The following is an 18,243-nucleotide window of genomic DNA, read 5'->3' on the forward strand; positions in this document are numbered from 1 at the left end:
ACCTGGAGACCACACAACAACATAGATGAACCTGGAGACCACACAATAACATAGATGAACCTGGAGACCACACAACAACATAGATGAACCTGGAGACCACACAACAACATAGATGAACCTGGAGACCACACAACAACATAGATGAACCTGGAGACCACACAACAACATAGATGAACCTGGAGACCACACAATAGCATAGATGAACCTGGAGACCACAGAGCAACATAGATGAACCTGGAGACCACACAATAACAGATGAACCTGGAGACCACACAATAACATAGATGAACCTGGAGACCACAGAGCAACACAGATGAACCTGGAGACCACACAATAACATAGATGAACCTGGAGACCACACAATAACATAGATGAACCTGGAGACCACAGAGCAACATAGATGAACCTGGAGACTACACAATAACAGATGAACCTGGAGACCACACAATAACATAGATGAACCTGGAGACCACACAATAACATAGATGAACCTGGAGACCACACGAGCAACATAGATGAACCTGTAGACAGCACAACAACATAGATGAACCTGGAGACCACACAACAACATAGATGAACCTGGAGACCACACAATAACATAGATGAACCTGGAGACCACAGAGCAACACAGATGAACCTGGAGACCACACAATAACAGATGAACCTGGAGACCACACAACAACATAGATGAACCTGGAGACCACACAACAACATAGATGAACCTGGAGACCACACAATAACATAGATGAACCTGGAGACCACAGAGCAACATAGATGAACCTGGAGACCACACAATAACAGATGAACCTGGAGACCACACAACAACACAGATGAACCTGTAGACAGCACAACAACATAGATGAACCTGGAGACCACACAATTACAGATGAACCTGGAGACCACACACTAACAGATGAACCTGGAGACCACACAACAACATAGATGAACCTGGAGACCACACAATAACAGATGAACCTGGAGACCACACAATAACATAGATGAACCTGGAGACCACACAATAACATAGAGGAACATGGAGACAACACAACAACATAGATGAACCTGGAGACCACACAATAGCATAGATGAACCTGGAGACCACAGAGCAACATAGATGAACCTGGAGACCACACAATAACAGATGAACCTGGAGACCACACAACAACATAGATGAACCTGGAGACCACACAATAACATAGATGAACCTGGAGACCACACAATAACATAGATGAACCTGGAGACCACAGAGCAACATAGATGAACCTGGAGACCACACAATAACAGATGAACCTGGAGACCACACAACAACACAGATGAACCTGTAGACAGCACAACAACATAGATGAACCTGGAGACCACACAATTACAGATGAACCTGGAGACCACACACTAACAGATGAACCTGGAGACCACACAACAACATAGATGAACCTGGAGACCACACAATAACAGATGAACCTGGAGACCACACAACAACATAGATGAACCTGTAGACCACACAACAACATAGATGAACCTGGAGACCACACAACAACATAGATGAACCTGGAGACCACACAACAACATAGATGAACCTGGAGACCACACAATTACAGATGAACCTGGAGACCACACACTAACAGATGAACCTGGAGACCACAGAGCAACATAGATGAACCTGGAGACCACACAATAACATAGAAGAACCTGGAGACCACAGAGCAACATAGATGAACCTGGAGACCACACAATAACATAGATGAACCTGGAGACCACACAATTACATAGATGAACCTGGAGACCACAGAGCAACATAGATGAACCTGGAGACCACACAACAACATAGATGAACCTGGAGACCACAGAGCAACATAGATGAACCTGGAGACCACACAATAACATAGATGAACCTGGAGACCACACAATTACATAGATGAACCTGGAGACCACAGAGCAACATAGATGAACCTGGAGACCACACAATAACATAGATGAACCTGGAGACCACACAATTACATAGATGAACCTGGAGACCACAGAGCAACATAGATGAACCTGGAGACCACACAATAACATAGATGAACCTGGAGACCACACAATTACATAGATGAACCTGGAGACCACAGAGCAACATAGATGAACCTGGAGACCACACAATAACATAGATGAACCTGGAGACCACACAATTACATAGATGAACCTGGAGACCACACAACAACATAGATGAACCTGGAGACCACAGAGCAACATAGATGAACCTGGAGACCACAGAGCAACATAGATGAACCTGGAGACCACACAATAACAGATGAACCTGGAGACCACACAATTCCATAGATGAACCTGGAGACCACAGAGCAACATAGATGATCCTGGAGACCACACAATAACAGATGAACCTGGAGACCACACAATAACAGATGAACCTGGAGACCACACAATAACAGATGAACCTGGAGACCACAGAGCAACATAGATGAACCTGGAGACCACACAATAACAGAGGAACCTGGAGACCACACAACAACATAGATGAACCTGTAGACAGCACAACAACATAGATGAACCTGGAGACCACACAACAACATAGATGAACCTGGAGACCACAGAGCAACATAGATGAACCTGGAGACCACACAATAACAGATGAACCTGGAGACCACACAATAACAGATGAACCTGGAGACCACACAATAACAGATGAACCTGGAGACCACAGAGCAACATAGATGAACCTGGAGACCACACAATAACAGATGAACCTGGAGACCACACAACAACATAGATGAACCTGTAGACAGCACAACAACATAGATGAACCTGGAGACCACACAATTACAGATGAACCTGGAGACCACACACTAACAGATGAACCTGGAGACCACAGAGCAACATAGATGAACCTGGAGACCACACAACAACATAGATGAACCTGGAGACCACACAATAACAGATGAACCTGGAGACCACACAACAACATAGATGAACCTGGAGACCACACAATAACAGATGAACCTGGAGACCACACAATAACAGATGAACCTGGAGACCACACAACAACATAGATGAACCTGGAGACCACACAATAACAGATGAACCTGGAGACCACACAATAACAGATGAACCTGGAGACCACACAATAACAGATGAACCTGGAGACCACAGAGCAACATAGATGAACCTGGAGACCACACAATAACAGATGAACCTGGAGACCACACAACAACATAGATGAACCTGTAGACAGCACAACAACATAGATGAACCTGGAGACCACACAATTACAGATGAACCTGGAGACCACACACTAACAGATGAACCTGGAGACCACAGAGCAACATAGATGAACCTGGAGACCACACAACAACATAGATGAACCTGGAGACCACACAATAACAGATGAACCTGGAGACCACACAACAACATAGATGAACCTGGAGACCACACAATAACAGATGAACCTGGAGACCACACAATAACAGATGAACCTGGAGACCACACAACAACATAGATGAACCTGGAGACCACACAATAACAGATGAACCTGGAGACCACACAATAACAGATGAACCTGGAGACCACAGAGCAACATAGATGAACATGGAGACCACACAACAACACAGATGAACCTGGAGACCACACAATAACAGATGAACCTGGAGACCACACAACAACATAGATGAACATGGAGACCACACAACAACACAGATGAACCTGGAGACCACACAATAACAGATGAACCTGGAGACCACACAACAACATAGAAGAACATGGAGACCACACAATAACAGATGAAACCGGAGACCACACACTAACATAGATGAACCTGGAGACCCCATAATAACATAGATGAACCTGGAGACCACAAAGCAACATACATGAACCTGGAGAGCACACAACGACACAGATGAACCTGGAGAACACACAATAACTTAGAAGAACATGGAGACCACACAATAACATATATGAACCCGGAGGCCTCAAACTAACATAGATGAACCTGGAGACCAAAACAATAACATAGAAGAACATGGAGACCACACAACAACATAGATGAACCTGGAAACCACACAATAACATAGAAGAACATGGAGACCACACAATAGCATAGATGAACCTGGAAACCACACAATAACATAGAAGAACATGGAGACCACACAATAGCATAGATGAACCTGGAGACCACAGAGCAACATAGATGAACCTGGAGACCACATAATAGCATAGATGAACCTGGAAACCACACAATAACATAGAGGAACATGGAGACAACACAATAACATAGATGAACCTGGAGACCACATAACAGCATAGATGAACCCGGAGACCACACAATAACAAAGAGGAACCTGGAGGAGACCACACAATAAGCAGTGGTGCGTTGTATACATCTTAATAACAGATAGTACATGATAAAGCAGAATAGTGTACATTTTACATGTATTTAAAGTTGATCTAACCTGGTGATAGCTTGGCTGTAAACTTACAGTGTGTCATTGTATACAGTGCCACTGGTCCATTGGAAGATGCCAGAATGGTTACGCAGCCCAATCCAATAGTCCTTTCGGTCACTGAGGATTTTAACCCAAGCCTTTGAAATGAAAAGAACATATTGAAAAACAGTATGGCCCAACATTCCCAGCTTTCATTTCAAATTCAATCTAAACATATTTTCACATTTCCATAACATCAAAATGCCAACAGGATTAAATGCACAGACTGACATGTGAAGGCAGCAGACATGAGTGACGAAAACCACAGAGAGATTCACACATAACAATATGGAGCTCAGATGGCGGGATGTCATGAATGATCCAAAACAAGACTACTCTTTACTTCTCATTAGCGCCTCTTCAGGTTGGTCAAGAGCAATGGCCACCAGGAGTGGGACAACATTGTGCCACTGCTCTCTACACCACCACCCCCTCTACACACTCTTACTGAGTTATACAAATAAAAGATGTGCCAGTGGTAAGTAAAAGACCACTCTTACATTGCAGCCTTCTCTGCAGTCTGGCAATCCAAGCAGCCAACCCAGCCTGTACTTTCCCGGCCCTCATACATGGTGCTACAGCTTTCCTTACAAAGCTACCCATATCTCCTTTGACTTTACAGGGAGTTACTCAAACCACTGCTACTTGTACAATATGGTGGCAGCTCTTATGAAGTATACAGTATCGGATAGTTACTTTGTCAGTGTACAAAAGAATGGTCTGTGACAATGTTCCGAGCATGACCCTTATTGTGGGGAAGTATGTAGCCAAGAGGGCTGGAAGATGCTACTCGCAGTATGGTGCTGCACTCGTGGGTAGTATGGGGAAACTCCCTGTCTGGCCCTTTCCCCTATGCCACATGGGTCCTAAATAAGCCCTTGCCCCTTTATGAGCTCCAGCAGGTCAGCGGTAAGAAGGAGAAAGTGGAGGAGCAGGAGGAGACAATGAAAATTAGCAACATGCATCACAATGATCCAGTAAGGTGGATGTGACTAAGCCCCCAGGGACATCCAAGTAGGGTGACCAAGGGGCCTGGGTATCTCTCCAAGCTAGAAGACGATGGGCCTTGGGTGGTATAGGGAGGTATAGGGAGGATCACTAGGAATGGTTCCCTGGTGATCTCCACTTAGCCCCCTTCATAAGGCAGGGGACAGTGACAAGAACAACAACCAGGACACTGGCCTGTGTGATGAATCAGAAATGACCAGGGAAAAAAAACCTGTGTACGTTAATACCACATTCAGGATAGTAAAAAATACTGAATCCAATAATGCTGAATGTGGGGAGCAGGGGTTGCCCCCACTTACATAATAACAAAAGCGGGGGCCATATATATATATAAAATAAATAGATGCCGTTTTTATAATGCAAGCATTTTGGCCTCAGCAGTGTTTGGCTACGGTACATTCTTTTAGCATACACCCTGATGAACCCTGTGGAGTCATCACTGATCCCCAGACAAATATCTCCACTAAAGTGTCCAGGGAATGGCAGCCGCTACCTGATCCTGACCCAGGGGGTGGTATTATGAGGGATGATCACATGGGAGAAGACGGCTGTCAGAGAGAGGTGGTGACCCCATCAGGAGGGACGTGGTATTCTTCCCTTCCCAGAGAAGAATATGTCATAATTCCTAAATTCCTGATGGCCTGTTGTCACTATGCAAGTCCCTCCCGTTGTAAAAACCCCAAACCCCCTTCCTGTAAAACACTCTAAACAGAATACCATTCATATCTAAAACACACACATAACATCCCCTGTCTCTGATGTTTTTGTTCTAAACAAAAATCCTAAACAAAACCACTTTAGAAGTCCCATACATCCTATGGACTCCAACTCCCATAAAGCCTCAAGTACTGAGACGAGGAAGAAGGAGTTAATTGAAAGAAACACGCAGCTGAACATGCGGACCAGTTATTGCAATTAAGCCCAAGAGTGCAGGACATTTAAAAATGGCGTACTCATTCAAAAAGGAGTCAAAGAAGAGAGCAGCAGAACGGGAGAAGCCTGAAGCAGAATGAGGGAGAGGGGCAACAGCATGGGAAAGGACCGTGCTGGAGAAGGCAGGCGCTTCCAAGCTGCCGCTCGTTAGCATTACCTACCGATGTGGCGTGAGGCCACAGGAGACACAGCAGGCACCATGGGAGAGCCCCTGGGAAGCCGGCGGCAAAGCAACCAGGTACAGAGTGATGCCAAACAGCAACATTCTTATTGGCAGGTGAACACAGAGCTGGCAGGAGAGCTAAGAGAATGTCTGCAGAAGACTTCACTGCAGCAACGTGCCACGTATTGCGAATGCTACCTGACACCGGTGAGTCTGCCCAGAGATGTTGGGGACCCCAGGGCGTACTGACAGGCATGTGAGCAATTAAGAACTTGTTTTCAATACTGACCAAGTAGAATACAATGACAGAATTTGTACAAATCCTCATGTATAAGATGTCAATAAAGTGAAAGTTTCAGCAAGTGCTATCACAAGCAGACGAATGTTGATGTAGTTAAAAGACAAAACTTGAACCAGTCTCCATATATGAGATATCAATGTGGGGAAAGTTGGAACAAGTAGTACCTCAAGCCAAGGAAGTATAGACCGTGAAGGAATACAACAGTGCTGTACTGGAAGACAGAGAGAACATTGAAAGAAGTCCTGGTGAAAGAAGCACACCATGCAGTGAGCCTTTAGTGGGAAGACCTGGCAGAGAAGCATACCAGGGGATCTGCAAGAACCCCAAAGGGGATTCCTGGCAGGGTAGTACACCAGGCAATCCAGTTGAAATAAACGGAAGACTAGGACATTGTGAAAATGATACCTGGCAGAAGAGTATATCAGGGGATCTAAGAACCAGATGCAACGAAGTTGTGGCAGTCAAAACACCAGGCAAGTTGAAGTTGAATAAGCACTCTAACATTATAGTGAGACACCTGGCAGGAGAGTATACCAGGGGATCTGATGAACCTACTAAAGGAGTCCTGGCAGGGGAGTATAGCAGGAAGCCCATTAATGTAATAGAAAGAAACATACTTACTTTTGCAACACCCATGGTAAAACAAGTGTACTAGAGCCTCTAAGAAAACAGACAAGTGAAAGTGGTGAAATTGATCAAAGGCCACCCTTTTCCTGTTGAATGCAAAATACCTAGTGGAAGGGTATAAGCAGGGACCTAAAGAGCTCACAGGAGGATCACCTATGGACGGATATATCAGGTGGGCCACTAAAATGAGGTTTATAAGAGAACCGTATATGGAACATCTCATTGTGAATAAGACCCCTTTGGTTTGTGAACTCGGTGCAGAGAAACCTAGAAAGAACTAACTGGTGACTGACATATTGTTTGCACAGAAACTTCTTGAACCAGGTAATAGGAACCAAAGAAACAGATTTTTACAAGAGACATTTCTGCCATCCTTAAGAATTGGTTGTTTGCAAGAGATACTTTTGGCATCCTTAAGGAATTATTATTTGGAAAAGAAACTTTCACCATCCCACTGAGACAATCCAGGGGAAGGGAACCACCCACTGAATCCAAGGACTTCTCCCTGGAAGGAACTATTTGTGTTGGTTTAATCTACTTGCTTTAATCGTGAACACTTGTTGCCAAACCTAAATCAGAGACACTTTCCTTAGGCCCTTAGTTGTTTATTTCTAGTGTGAGGGTCAGATTAGTATGTTTTGGACACAAGGAAATTTTATATCATTTTGTAAACGAGACCCAGATTGATCTTTACTCTTAGTTTCCTAGGTAGGGAAACTCTCTTTAGGATAGGTACAGAGAGGCCTTTATCCGAGACCTTTTATTTTAATTAAGAAGCCTGATGGTGAAAATATGACAACTTTTTGTCCGCCTCCAATTTCTGACCCCTCACACCTGGTAAGAAATCACAAAAAGAATCCCTTGCTCAAGAAAGGTCAGCAACCCATCCATTACCTGCAGCCTGGTGATCTTATTGCTGAACACTCCCTCCTTTTAGGGAAGTACCATTATGAAAACAATCTCCCTTTTAGTGAAAGGAATGCCGAGCCAGCACTGAAGAACACATAATACCCGTCACAAGAGATCGCTGTTCTGCACCAGAGCCCACTCAGACATTAGGAGCCTGCCTATGATTCTTGTGCGACCTCGCCAACAGGCTCATGTGCGCAACACGAGATTCTGAAAAACACCATTGGGGCGTGTGGAGTGAATTTGCATAGGATTACAGGCTGTGCATATAATACAGACAGCATGTGAAGTGCGCAAATACAATGGAAGTGGGAGATAAGAGCCACTCACCTCACACCTAATTGCCTTTTCAAAAGCTGGTCTAGCTGGTGCAGAGCACCCCAGCTCCCACAGATCGCAATGAAAATTGATATGAAATCCAAGATAATGGGCCAGCAATTTGCCTCCCCAGTGAATCAGTGAGCCCAGGTGAATCTATAGACCCCATCCAATCCCAGTCCATGAACAATATTCCAGTACTGGTACAGGCACCCACAGGGAGTGCAGCCCAGGGGGGCTAGTTTCTGGGCTATATAAGTCAGATGAGGTGGACGTTAAGAGAAGGAGTTACTGGTGATACTTTGGAGATGGTTTGAGAGAGGAAGGAGTCTGGAAAAAGACATTTAGTTGGTAAGGAGGAGGAGACTGTCAAGAAATAGGAGATTAGCAATAGGAAAGAGAATTTTCGGAAAGTAGAAGGAGGTTGGGAAAAAAACGGATAGGTTTGGAGAAGAGGTTTGAGATTAGAGGGGGAGAAGGAGGTGACCGAATAGATTGAGGTGGAGGTTGCTAAACATCTGGATCAGGTGGCAGAAGCAAGTGAGGAAGAGGTTGGTAAGCATCAGGAAAAGGTGTAAAGGAATTGGGGAGGAGGTTGGGAAGCATCAAGAGGAGGTAGAAGAAGGAACTGAGAAAAAGGTTTGTACATTTTGTGAAGGCGAAGATAAGTCAGGAGGACGGTGTTAAAAATCAGCAGGATGTGGCAGAAGGGAAGGTTAGTACAGATTAGAATGAGTTAGGAGGGAGAGCTCCAAGATGGAGGTTAGTGAACATCAGAAGCAGGTACGGGTGAAACTGAAGAGATGCTTGGTGAACATCATTAAGAATTGGTTGTGAGAATTAAGGAGGCAGTTGGTTGGAATCAGAAGATGGTGGTAGTGAAAGACTAAGAAGTTATCTGTGAACAACATGCAGTGGTGGCAGGGGCCGATCTGCGAAATTCAGGAGGTGGTAGTTAAAGAAGAGGAGCAGGGTGACAAACACCAGGAGGCTGTGTTAGAGGAAGTCAAAGTGGAGGTTGGAAAAGGACAGGTGGGGCGAGGAGACAGACGGCATCGAAAGGCTTGAGGAGGCGAGTTGGTCCCAAGGCATGCAATGGAAGGAAGACCCTGATCTGAAATCATGGTGGTCCGAGGAATGATAGAATCTCAGCAGCACCTTAGAGAGAGAGAGAGAGAAAGAGAAAGCAAGAGGGAGACAGTGAGGAGATGTCGAGGAGGAGAGAGTATTGGTGGGCTTGCAGAAGAGGACCCATAAAGATGGAGTAGCCGTAAGCCCACAGTCCCTAACTGCCATTTGCCAAGGCTGCTGGAAATTGTGGTTCCCTAGAACAAAAAGAGAAAGAACTGGCCAGTATTTGTATGACAGGGGCATGGGGGGGATTAATAGTAGTACTACTGGCAATCTCACAGGCACATAAAGAAGGGACACGGTCCTCCCCCACTGCCACCTTCCCCCTATGAGCTGTGAATGGCTCTGGCTATCACCATGGTAGGCCTCCCACCCCAAGCCGAGTGGGGTCCCCCTCCCCTCTTCTAGGCTGAGAGGAGGTACCCATCCACTCTTACAGGGTCAGACTACTGACCCTGTCACAGCGTGTATGTGTGCGTGTGTGTTCTTAAGTGAAATACTTCCATGTACATGTTTGGCAGGGGATTTGGGCTGTCATGAAATTCTTTACAGTGGAAATGCCGGCATATGCTGTGTACATGAGATCAAAATGATTTCAAAGTGGGAATACATTGAGGGACAATATCATAAATATTATATATAGTGATAATGTTCCCACATCACATTGCAAGTCCATGGATGGTACATCCCATGACACGTATTGTACCCCCCCTCCTTAGTCCATATATTACCCTAAACGAAATGTACAACACTACATTGCTACCTAGGTAGGTTTGCCCTACATAATGCCTCAAATACAAATGTTAACATATATTGTGCATGCAGCATCCCAAGTGATATACAGTGCCCATATTGGCATATATTGTAGTTCCAGCTACTTGAAAATAATTTACGGTGGCAATGCTGGCAAATATTCTGGGTACAGCTTCATACATTTGATTTACAGTGGTGGGCACGGCTTTGTGAACGTGATCTGCAGTCACAATGCTGGCAGACATTGTGAGCACAGGCATCATGAGAATGTTGTAAAACGCTCCTGAATAATGTTGGTGACTGTGCATCTATTGAATGATTTCCTGTGTTATTCTAAGAAGAAATTGTACATTGTACATTTGTATAGCTTTTTATCCCATTTTTCTAAATAAATGGTGTTCTAAAATGCACCATTGCAACACACTACTTTTTTTTGATGGGGAAAGTCACCTCCTTGAATGCCCCTACACTGCTTAGGGATTCCACCCTATACTTGGTCACTCCTATTAATACGAGGGAGATGGTCATGCCCCTTCTCTGAAACTAGTCACCATCCCTCCTGAGGGACCAAGAATTCTTTACTTGTTGACTGCTCAGGGAATTCCCGACACTGTGGCTTCCCAAGTTCCCTCTGCCACTGATAGCGAGGGGAGGGATCCTCGGGGTAGTAGCCTGGAAGATTTCTGGGGTGGATGGAGAACCTGAGAGTGTCTAAATGATACATTACAGCTTGATGGGCCCCAAGTATGGACAAGAGTTACGTGTCAGCTGGGGCGACCTGGAATAGCTGGTGCCTGGCAAGGGATGTGGCTCATTCTTCAGAAGATGTGGTCTGTGTGCTGAATTTCTTATAACAGGATGTGTCTGGCACAGCCTAAGAATCACAAGTAACAAAGGAACCTTTAAAAGATATGTGGACAATGCAACAATGTATTTACCTGAAGAGCAGGGATGTCAATTTCAAACAGAAATTACTTACAATAACACATGTATTGCCTTCCCACAAAGGTTGCCTATACACTAGCATAAAGATGAGAACAAGTAGTGATCCAGTTTATGATGGTGTCAAAATATTAGGACATATGCCAGGGACCAAACAATACACACAGAAACAAAATGTATATACGAAAACAGGTGACTTACAAAGGTAATATTAACCTGAGAGGGCAAGAGCATCAAACTAAATATTACAAGAGTACAAATTAAATATTCAAAATGACATTATTAAGCTTCACTAGAGGCAGTAGTGGGGTCAGGTAGGGAGGATAGGGGAGAGGGCAGAGGGAGATGTCTCTTTAGCAAGTAAGTGAAGTTTAAGCCGAGCTTTGAAGACATACAAACTTTGGCTGGCTTTGAGTGTTATGGGCAGTGGGTTTCAGTGGAGTGGGTCGAGTAGGAAGAAAGAGCGGAAGCGAGAGGAGACACATGTAGGGTATGGGATGGTGATCTTGAGTGCAGTGGAGGATCGGAGGGAATGAGATGGTGAGTACATTGAGATGCCATCAGACAGGAGCTAAGGAGCAAGACCGTTGATAGCTTTGTACACTAGGAGAAGGAACCTGAAAAGAGAGAGGTTGTGCCTGGAGAGCCAACCAGCATGCTGTTGATAGGTAGAAGTGGGGCGGATCTGGGTATGCTGTTTAGAGTGCTAGTAGCAAAGTCGAGGACTTTGACTGGTGGGAGGAAAGAGTAGAAAGGAAGGCCAAGGAGTAGACTTGAGCAGTAGTCCAGTTTGCTGAGCACAAGAGTGGAGATTAGAGTTTTTGTATAGTGGTTATTAAGAAAATGATGAATTTTCCTAATGTTAAGGAGGTTGATACGAGAAGTAGAGGCAGTGGTAGTGATGAATTTTTGCAGTCGTAGGTAGTTATCAAAGAGGACACCAAGATTGTGAGCCTTGGGTGAAAGAGTAAGAAAGTCAGACGTGGAGGTAATAGGAGAGGAGAGGCATGGCATTGGAAGCTGGGATAAAGAGGACTTGCATTTTGAAGATGTCAGCATTAGGCAGCTGGGTGCCATCCAGTGACAAATTGCAGTGAGAGAGTTCATAATATGTTCTGAGCTGGCTGGGGTGAAGGAGAAAAATATTTTGTGTCTCATATGAAAAACGGTGATTGTGAAAGCCAAAGGATGAGATGTGTCTTCAGAGAGCAGAGCTATAGAGGGTAAAGAGAAGAGGTCAAAGGACTGATCCATGGGGGACCCGACAGGGAGAGAGGTGGGGTCTGAGGTTTGCGAGTTCCAAAAGATTTTAAAGGATCGACTTTCTAGGCATGAGGCGATCCATGCAAGAGCTCGTTTTATGAAATTCAAGGTCCTGGAGAGTGAGGAAGTGCGAGAAGTGGTTGTGTCAAAAGTGACAGAAATGTCCAAGAGGAGGAGTATAGAAGAGAGTTTAGAGTGTTGAACATTAGAGAGAAAGTTGTAAACATGCATGAGTGCAGTCTTAGTGGAGTGTTTACTACGGAAGCCATATTGAAGAGGATCTCCAAGGCCATTATATTGAAGGTACTTAGTGCTCGGGCCAAGACCACCTGCTCAAGGCATTTTGAATAAAGAGGAAAGAGAGACCAGGCGAATGTTTGCTGGGATGTTTAGGTCAGCAGAGAGTTTCTTCAATAGGGTTAAGACATTTGCAGATTTGAAGGAGGAAGGGAAGAGTCAAGCGGAGAAAAATGAGGGCATGTGATGAGATTAGGTCTTTGACCATATGGGGAGCAAAAGGGTTGATAGGAGCACAAGATGGATTGACACTGCAAAGGATGGGTGCTCATTCAATAGGAGAGGTAGGGGAGAAGGAATGGAGCATAGAAGAGGTTGGGGAGAGGTGGTGGGCAGATAGAGGGTTCGGGAGTGAGCGAGGAGGGCTGCGAGATTGTCACACATTTTAGTGGGAAAGTAGAGAGAAAATTAATTAACAGTAAGGGAGGAGGGAGAAGGAGATGGATATTGGCTTGGGAGGTGTGAGCAAACATTTGAGGGAAGATGAAAGTTTGCAGTGGTGATTGCGAAAGGTGGAGATTAGATTTGTGAAGTAGGAGGATTTGGCAGAGGTTAGAGCAGCAAGGGAATTTGTAGAGGCTAGAAGTAGGGAAGGTGTTCATATATTATGCCAGCACCATAGGTCACAGTGCAATTTCAGTAGTGATCCAAGGCTGGGGATGGAAAAGTGGGAATGTGCAAGCAAGATAATGTTGGTCAAATGGAGTCACAGTGAAAGTCAGAGAAAGCATGGTCAATGGAAGAGGCATGAATAGAGAAGAGACAGGAGAGAGGTCCTAACATCGTCAAGGTAAGGGGCAAGAGAGTCCTGCCTGACTTTCCTCTTAGTCAGTGAAGAGGGGTGATCAGGAGTAGAAGGTGGAGGTACTGAGATGTTAAAGTAAACAATGGAGTGATCAGAGTGAGAGGGGTCAATGGAAAGGTCAGAGGAGAGTAAATTAGAGAGAAAGACAAGGCCAAGAGTTCTCGCCAGAGTGGGTAGGTTGGTCATGGAGGGAGTAGAGGGAGTAGTCAGATAGGAGCGATTTAAGTTTAAGGCAGGTAGCTGCAGAGGCCTTGGGAAGGTCAACGTCTCCCAGCATGGCAAGCAGGATGTCAGTAGGAAGTTACTTAAAGAAAAGGGTCAGATCAGGCAATAAGGTGTTGAGAGGAACAGGGGGTTAATAGAGAACCAGAACAGTGAGAGAGCTAAGAGAAAGGAGTTAAATAGTGGATATTAAAAAGATGAAGAGTTGATGTCAGAGGGGGTAGAGGGCCAGTGTGGAGGGCCTTAATGATGAGGAAGCTCACACCGCTGCCCCCCCAAACAGGTCTGGGAAAGTAGGAGAAGATCGCAGAGTCAGTGTTTAGAGCTGTTAAGGTAGCAGAGTCATGAGAGGAGATCCAGATTTCTGTGATAGCAAGAAGTGAAAGTTCAGGGTGATGAGAGTGAAAGTGGTCAGTGACGTAGGAAAACTTGTTGCAGAGGGATTATGCATTCCAGAGGCCAAGTGAAAGAGTTACAGGAGGTGGAGGTGAAGATGTTGTGGGGTAGGTGAGGGGGATATCTGAGGTTGCAGATCCTGGGAGTATCTTATTTGAGGGGTGTGAGAGGAAGGAGGAAGATGGGGAGGCCAGAGGTCAATGAAAAAGTGACAAGGAGATGAGTAAGTAGAAGGAGAAAAGAAGCAAAATCAAGATGCACGATGGAGGGTAAAAGAAATAGGCAAGTGAAGACCATGAAGAAAGGGTGCAGCCCAAGAGAGAGGGAGGGTGGTTGGGTGAGCGGAAAGGGAAGTGGTGGATGGCTGGTTGAGAAGCTGAACATGTACGTTCTGAGTTGGGCTCGTATGGGGCTGTAGATAACCAAATGACAGTTAAATGACCCAAAACAGCAGTTATCCTTGGTCCTGTGAGGTAACAGAAACTTTGCAGTGAATGGATACTCAATTGATGGATGGATCCCTATGCGTGAAAGCAGCAGTTCGATAAAGGGTGAGTTTGTTGAAATCCTGGCTTGAACTGGGGTTCTAGCCTAAAGCCCTTTTATTCAAATATAGGGTTTTAGCAAATACATATGCATATACAATTTAAATCCATTTTAAACAAACAAATATTTTCCAAGCATTCTGAGAAACTATGAACTTTGAAAATAACCCAACCCCCCCTTCCCATTTAAGCAATAAGGATTTCCACATTTAACTGCGGTCAAGGTGAAAAGAAAATAGATTAAAAACTTATCTTGTCTTCCAGGTTCCTTTGGTATCTCTCCAGACTTAAAATCACTGTAAATCACATTCCAGAAAACTGCTCCATACACTATCAAAAGTTTTGCTTTTCCTCTGCGAACCCATGAACAGTTCTTCCCATATTGCAGACAGTACATTTCCTCCAACCACACACCCTTAGTCGGGAAAATTGCAGATTTCCAATTTCTTAGAATTAATAATCCTTTTAGCAACCATTGAAGCTCTCAAAATCCAAGTTATTTGGTGGTATGGCAGTTCCACTAGATCTGTATCTTCACTGAGATCAAAGTTCCAAAATTGTATTCCCTGTCCACTCCTAGGACTTTATTCATCACCCATGCTCCCGATGTCCTTCTTTCACTCTAACAGCACTCCCTGGGCCCTCTACCTGCACCTTCCTGCGAGGCTAAACACCTTGGTGTCATCTTTGACTCCACCCTTTCGTTCTCTCCTCACATCACAGACATCTCTAAGAAGTCCCACGACCAGCTGCACCTCCTTAGAAGTATTCTTCCTTTTCTTACTTTCACCCCATAAGCTCACTGTCTCCAGAGCCCTGGTTCTCACCAGGCTGGACTATTGCAACAGTCTCTTTCTCAATATACCTGCCTCTACTCTTCGCCCTGTTGCAACTAATCCAGAACAGGACTGCAAGACTTGTCCTTGTCCTCAAGCCCACAGAACATATCTCACCAGCCCTGAAATCTCTCCACTGGCTCCCAGTGACTGCAAGGATCAAGTTCAAGACCCCCTGCATTGTCCACAAGGCTTTCTGGTGCCGGGGACCACACTACATCCAACTTTCTCTTCCTAAGCATCTTCCTTCTTGAGCCCTCCGCTCATCCACCTCCAACTCTCTGAGGGTCAGACGCTTCTCCAGGCAGAGAGTGAGGGGTAGATCTCTGTCCTCCGCTGGGGCCTCCCTCTCGAACAGCCTCCTTGCCTCTCTCAAACTCAGGCAGAACCACCTAAGGTTCCGGAAGCAACTCAAGACCTTCCTTTTCGCTTCTGCTTTCCCTCTCTCCCTCCCTTGTTGATGTATCAGTCTGCTGCAGTAACTGGTTACCTGGCCCCTCTGAACCTGATGACCGGGCACCAGGCTCCTGGACAACCAGTACCACCTTGCACTGCCTATGGGCCTCCCACGCCCTTAGTGACTGTATCTGTAAACCTACAGTCCCCAGCCTCCTTGAGCTTACTTGAGCCGGCCACCACGGCAGCACTTACTTGAGCTTGCCTGTAGCACTCTCCCCCTGCATCTCCTAGCACTTTTCCTCTTCCCCTCCCCCGACACTTTTGTGATCTGAATGAAACAAGGCCTAATACGAGCATTTGTTTTTGGCCTCCCTTTGTCTCGCCTTCCTTGTCTTGTCACGCCTAAAAACTCTTGTGTACAGGCGCATTATAAATGACTTATCATATCATACCCTTGTTATATCACTCCAAAAAGATTCAAACTTATAGCAATCTCACATCATATGTTCTAGAGTTCCTCTCATCTGACCGATTCCCCAACATGTGTCCGAAAGTCTCAGGCCTTGTTTACACATACATTCTGGTATCCAAAATAATCTGTTCAGCAAGTTCAACTGTCGTGCCCTCTCCCATATGTTGATTGACATTCAGGGAATATTTCCACATAGTGCCTCCCTTCTCGATGCTGTCATCTCCTCCTGAAGGCTATCTGTCCAAGAAACCAGGAGTTTTGTATTTTCCTTTGAATCATTACTCAGGAGTTTGTACATCATCAACGCCATATGCACCTGTCTTCCCACGCGGGCAATGTTGATCATTAGATCCAAGCCACTGAGCTCTGTCAAAGGTGTAGCAGCCCTGAGCAAGCCGTACGGTCCAAATGAAAAGCTCAAGCCATATTTGTCCTTCAAGGCATGAAAGGAGAGCCAGGACCCTCCTTCAAATAGGTCATCCATTTTTCTTACACCTTCCAAATACCAATTTGACCAAAATAGTGTTTTTTTGTTGATTGTAATCGAGGGATTCAGCCATAAAGAAGCAGAGCAGATCAAACCATGTTTAAAGACCTCGCAATATCCTTCCAAGTAGACCTTAAATGTTCAGAAAAAGGTGATTTCTCACCCCACCCTTTACTTGTGGTGGAAAGTAAAGCCGATGGCCTCAGTGGACCAGCCACACGAGATTCCACAATCCACCATTCGTCAAATGGCTCCCTTACAAATGGTGTTAAGTGCCTTATCGTAAATACCTGGTGATATCTTGTAAAGTCCGGGATGCTTAGTCCTCCCTCTTTCATTCGGAAGCTGTAAGTTCCAAAGTTTCAATCTCAGTGGTTTGTGTTCCCATCGAAACGATTGAAGCATAGTATCCTGCTTTTACATGTATTTATTTTTATTTATTGTGCTTATGTAAGGCACTAATACATCAAGAAATTGGGTTTCAAAGCGCCATCGGGCAACAGGGAGGGAACATGGGAACAAAACAGGACAATGGAATAAAACAACAATGATGAGCAAAAGGCAGAGGCGGTCCTACTAGGCCTTGTGATCATTTGGAACATGCAAGTGCTGAGCGAGAGAAGGGACAGGGGAGGGGGTGGTAAGTGCAAGAGGTTCAACAGAGGGGAAGTGCCAGAGAGCCAGTTGCAGGGCAACTGGTAAGTGCCAGGCAGTGACCACTTGGTAGGAGAGTGGTCACCTGCAAGTACAATAAGAGCGGGCCTGTGAGACAACACTCAAATACTCAATGTCACATTTACATATTGGAAGGCACCAGTTGGCCCTAGGAGCCAAAAGTAGCTCATGGTAGCTGCTGGTTTCAAGCTAAACAGGCTCTACTATGCTAGAAGTAGGAGCTAAATAGCTCCCACCTGCTCTCGATTTCGAACGCCGAAACAATATATACTCTATGCTATATTTTCCA

At 45.1% G+C, this 18,243-nt stretch overlaps 1 protein-coding gene across 4 annotated transcripts in view; it reads right to left on the bottom strand.

Moving 5' to 3' along the window:
- The window catches only part of LOC138580138 (C-type lectin domain family 2 member L-like), a 158,284-nt gene that overhangs the window by 16,454 nt on the left and 123,587 nt on the right, over positions 1 to 18,243 (bottom strand). For 2 of the 4 annotated variants that reach the window (XM_069650452.1, XM_069650450.1), the window contains exon 4: positions 4,440 to 4,570. In XM_069650452.1, coding sequence (XP_069506553.1) covers positions 4,463 to 4,570 — 108 coding nt within the window. In that variant the 3' untranslated portion in view covers positions 4,440 to 4,462. The remainder of the gene's footprint in view (positions 1 to 4,439; positions 4,571 to 18,243) is intronic. The other 2 variants (XM_069650448.1, XM_069650449.1) reach the window with 1 other exon arrangement.

This window comes from Ambystoma mexicanum, chromosome 3p (genome assembly GCF_040938575.1).
Source record: "Ambystoma mexicanum isolate Mex_15411 chromosome 3p, UKY_AmexF1_1, whole genome shotgun sequence".
Classification (NCBI taxonomy): domain Eukaryota; kingdom Metazoa; phylum Chordata; class Amphibia; order Caudata; family Ambystomatidae; genus Ambystoma; species Ambystoma mexicanum.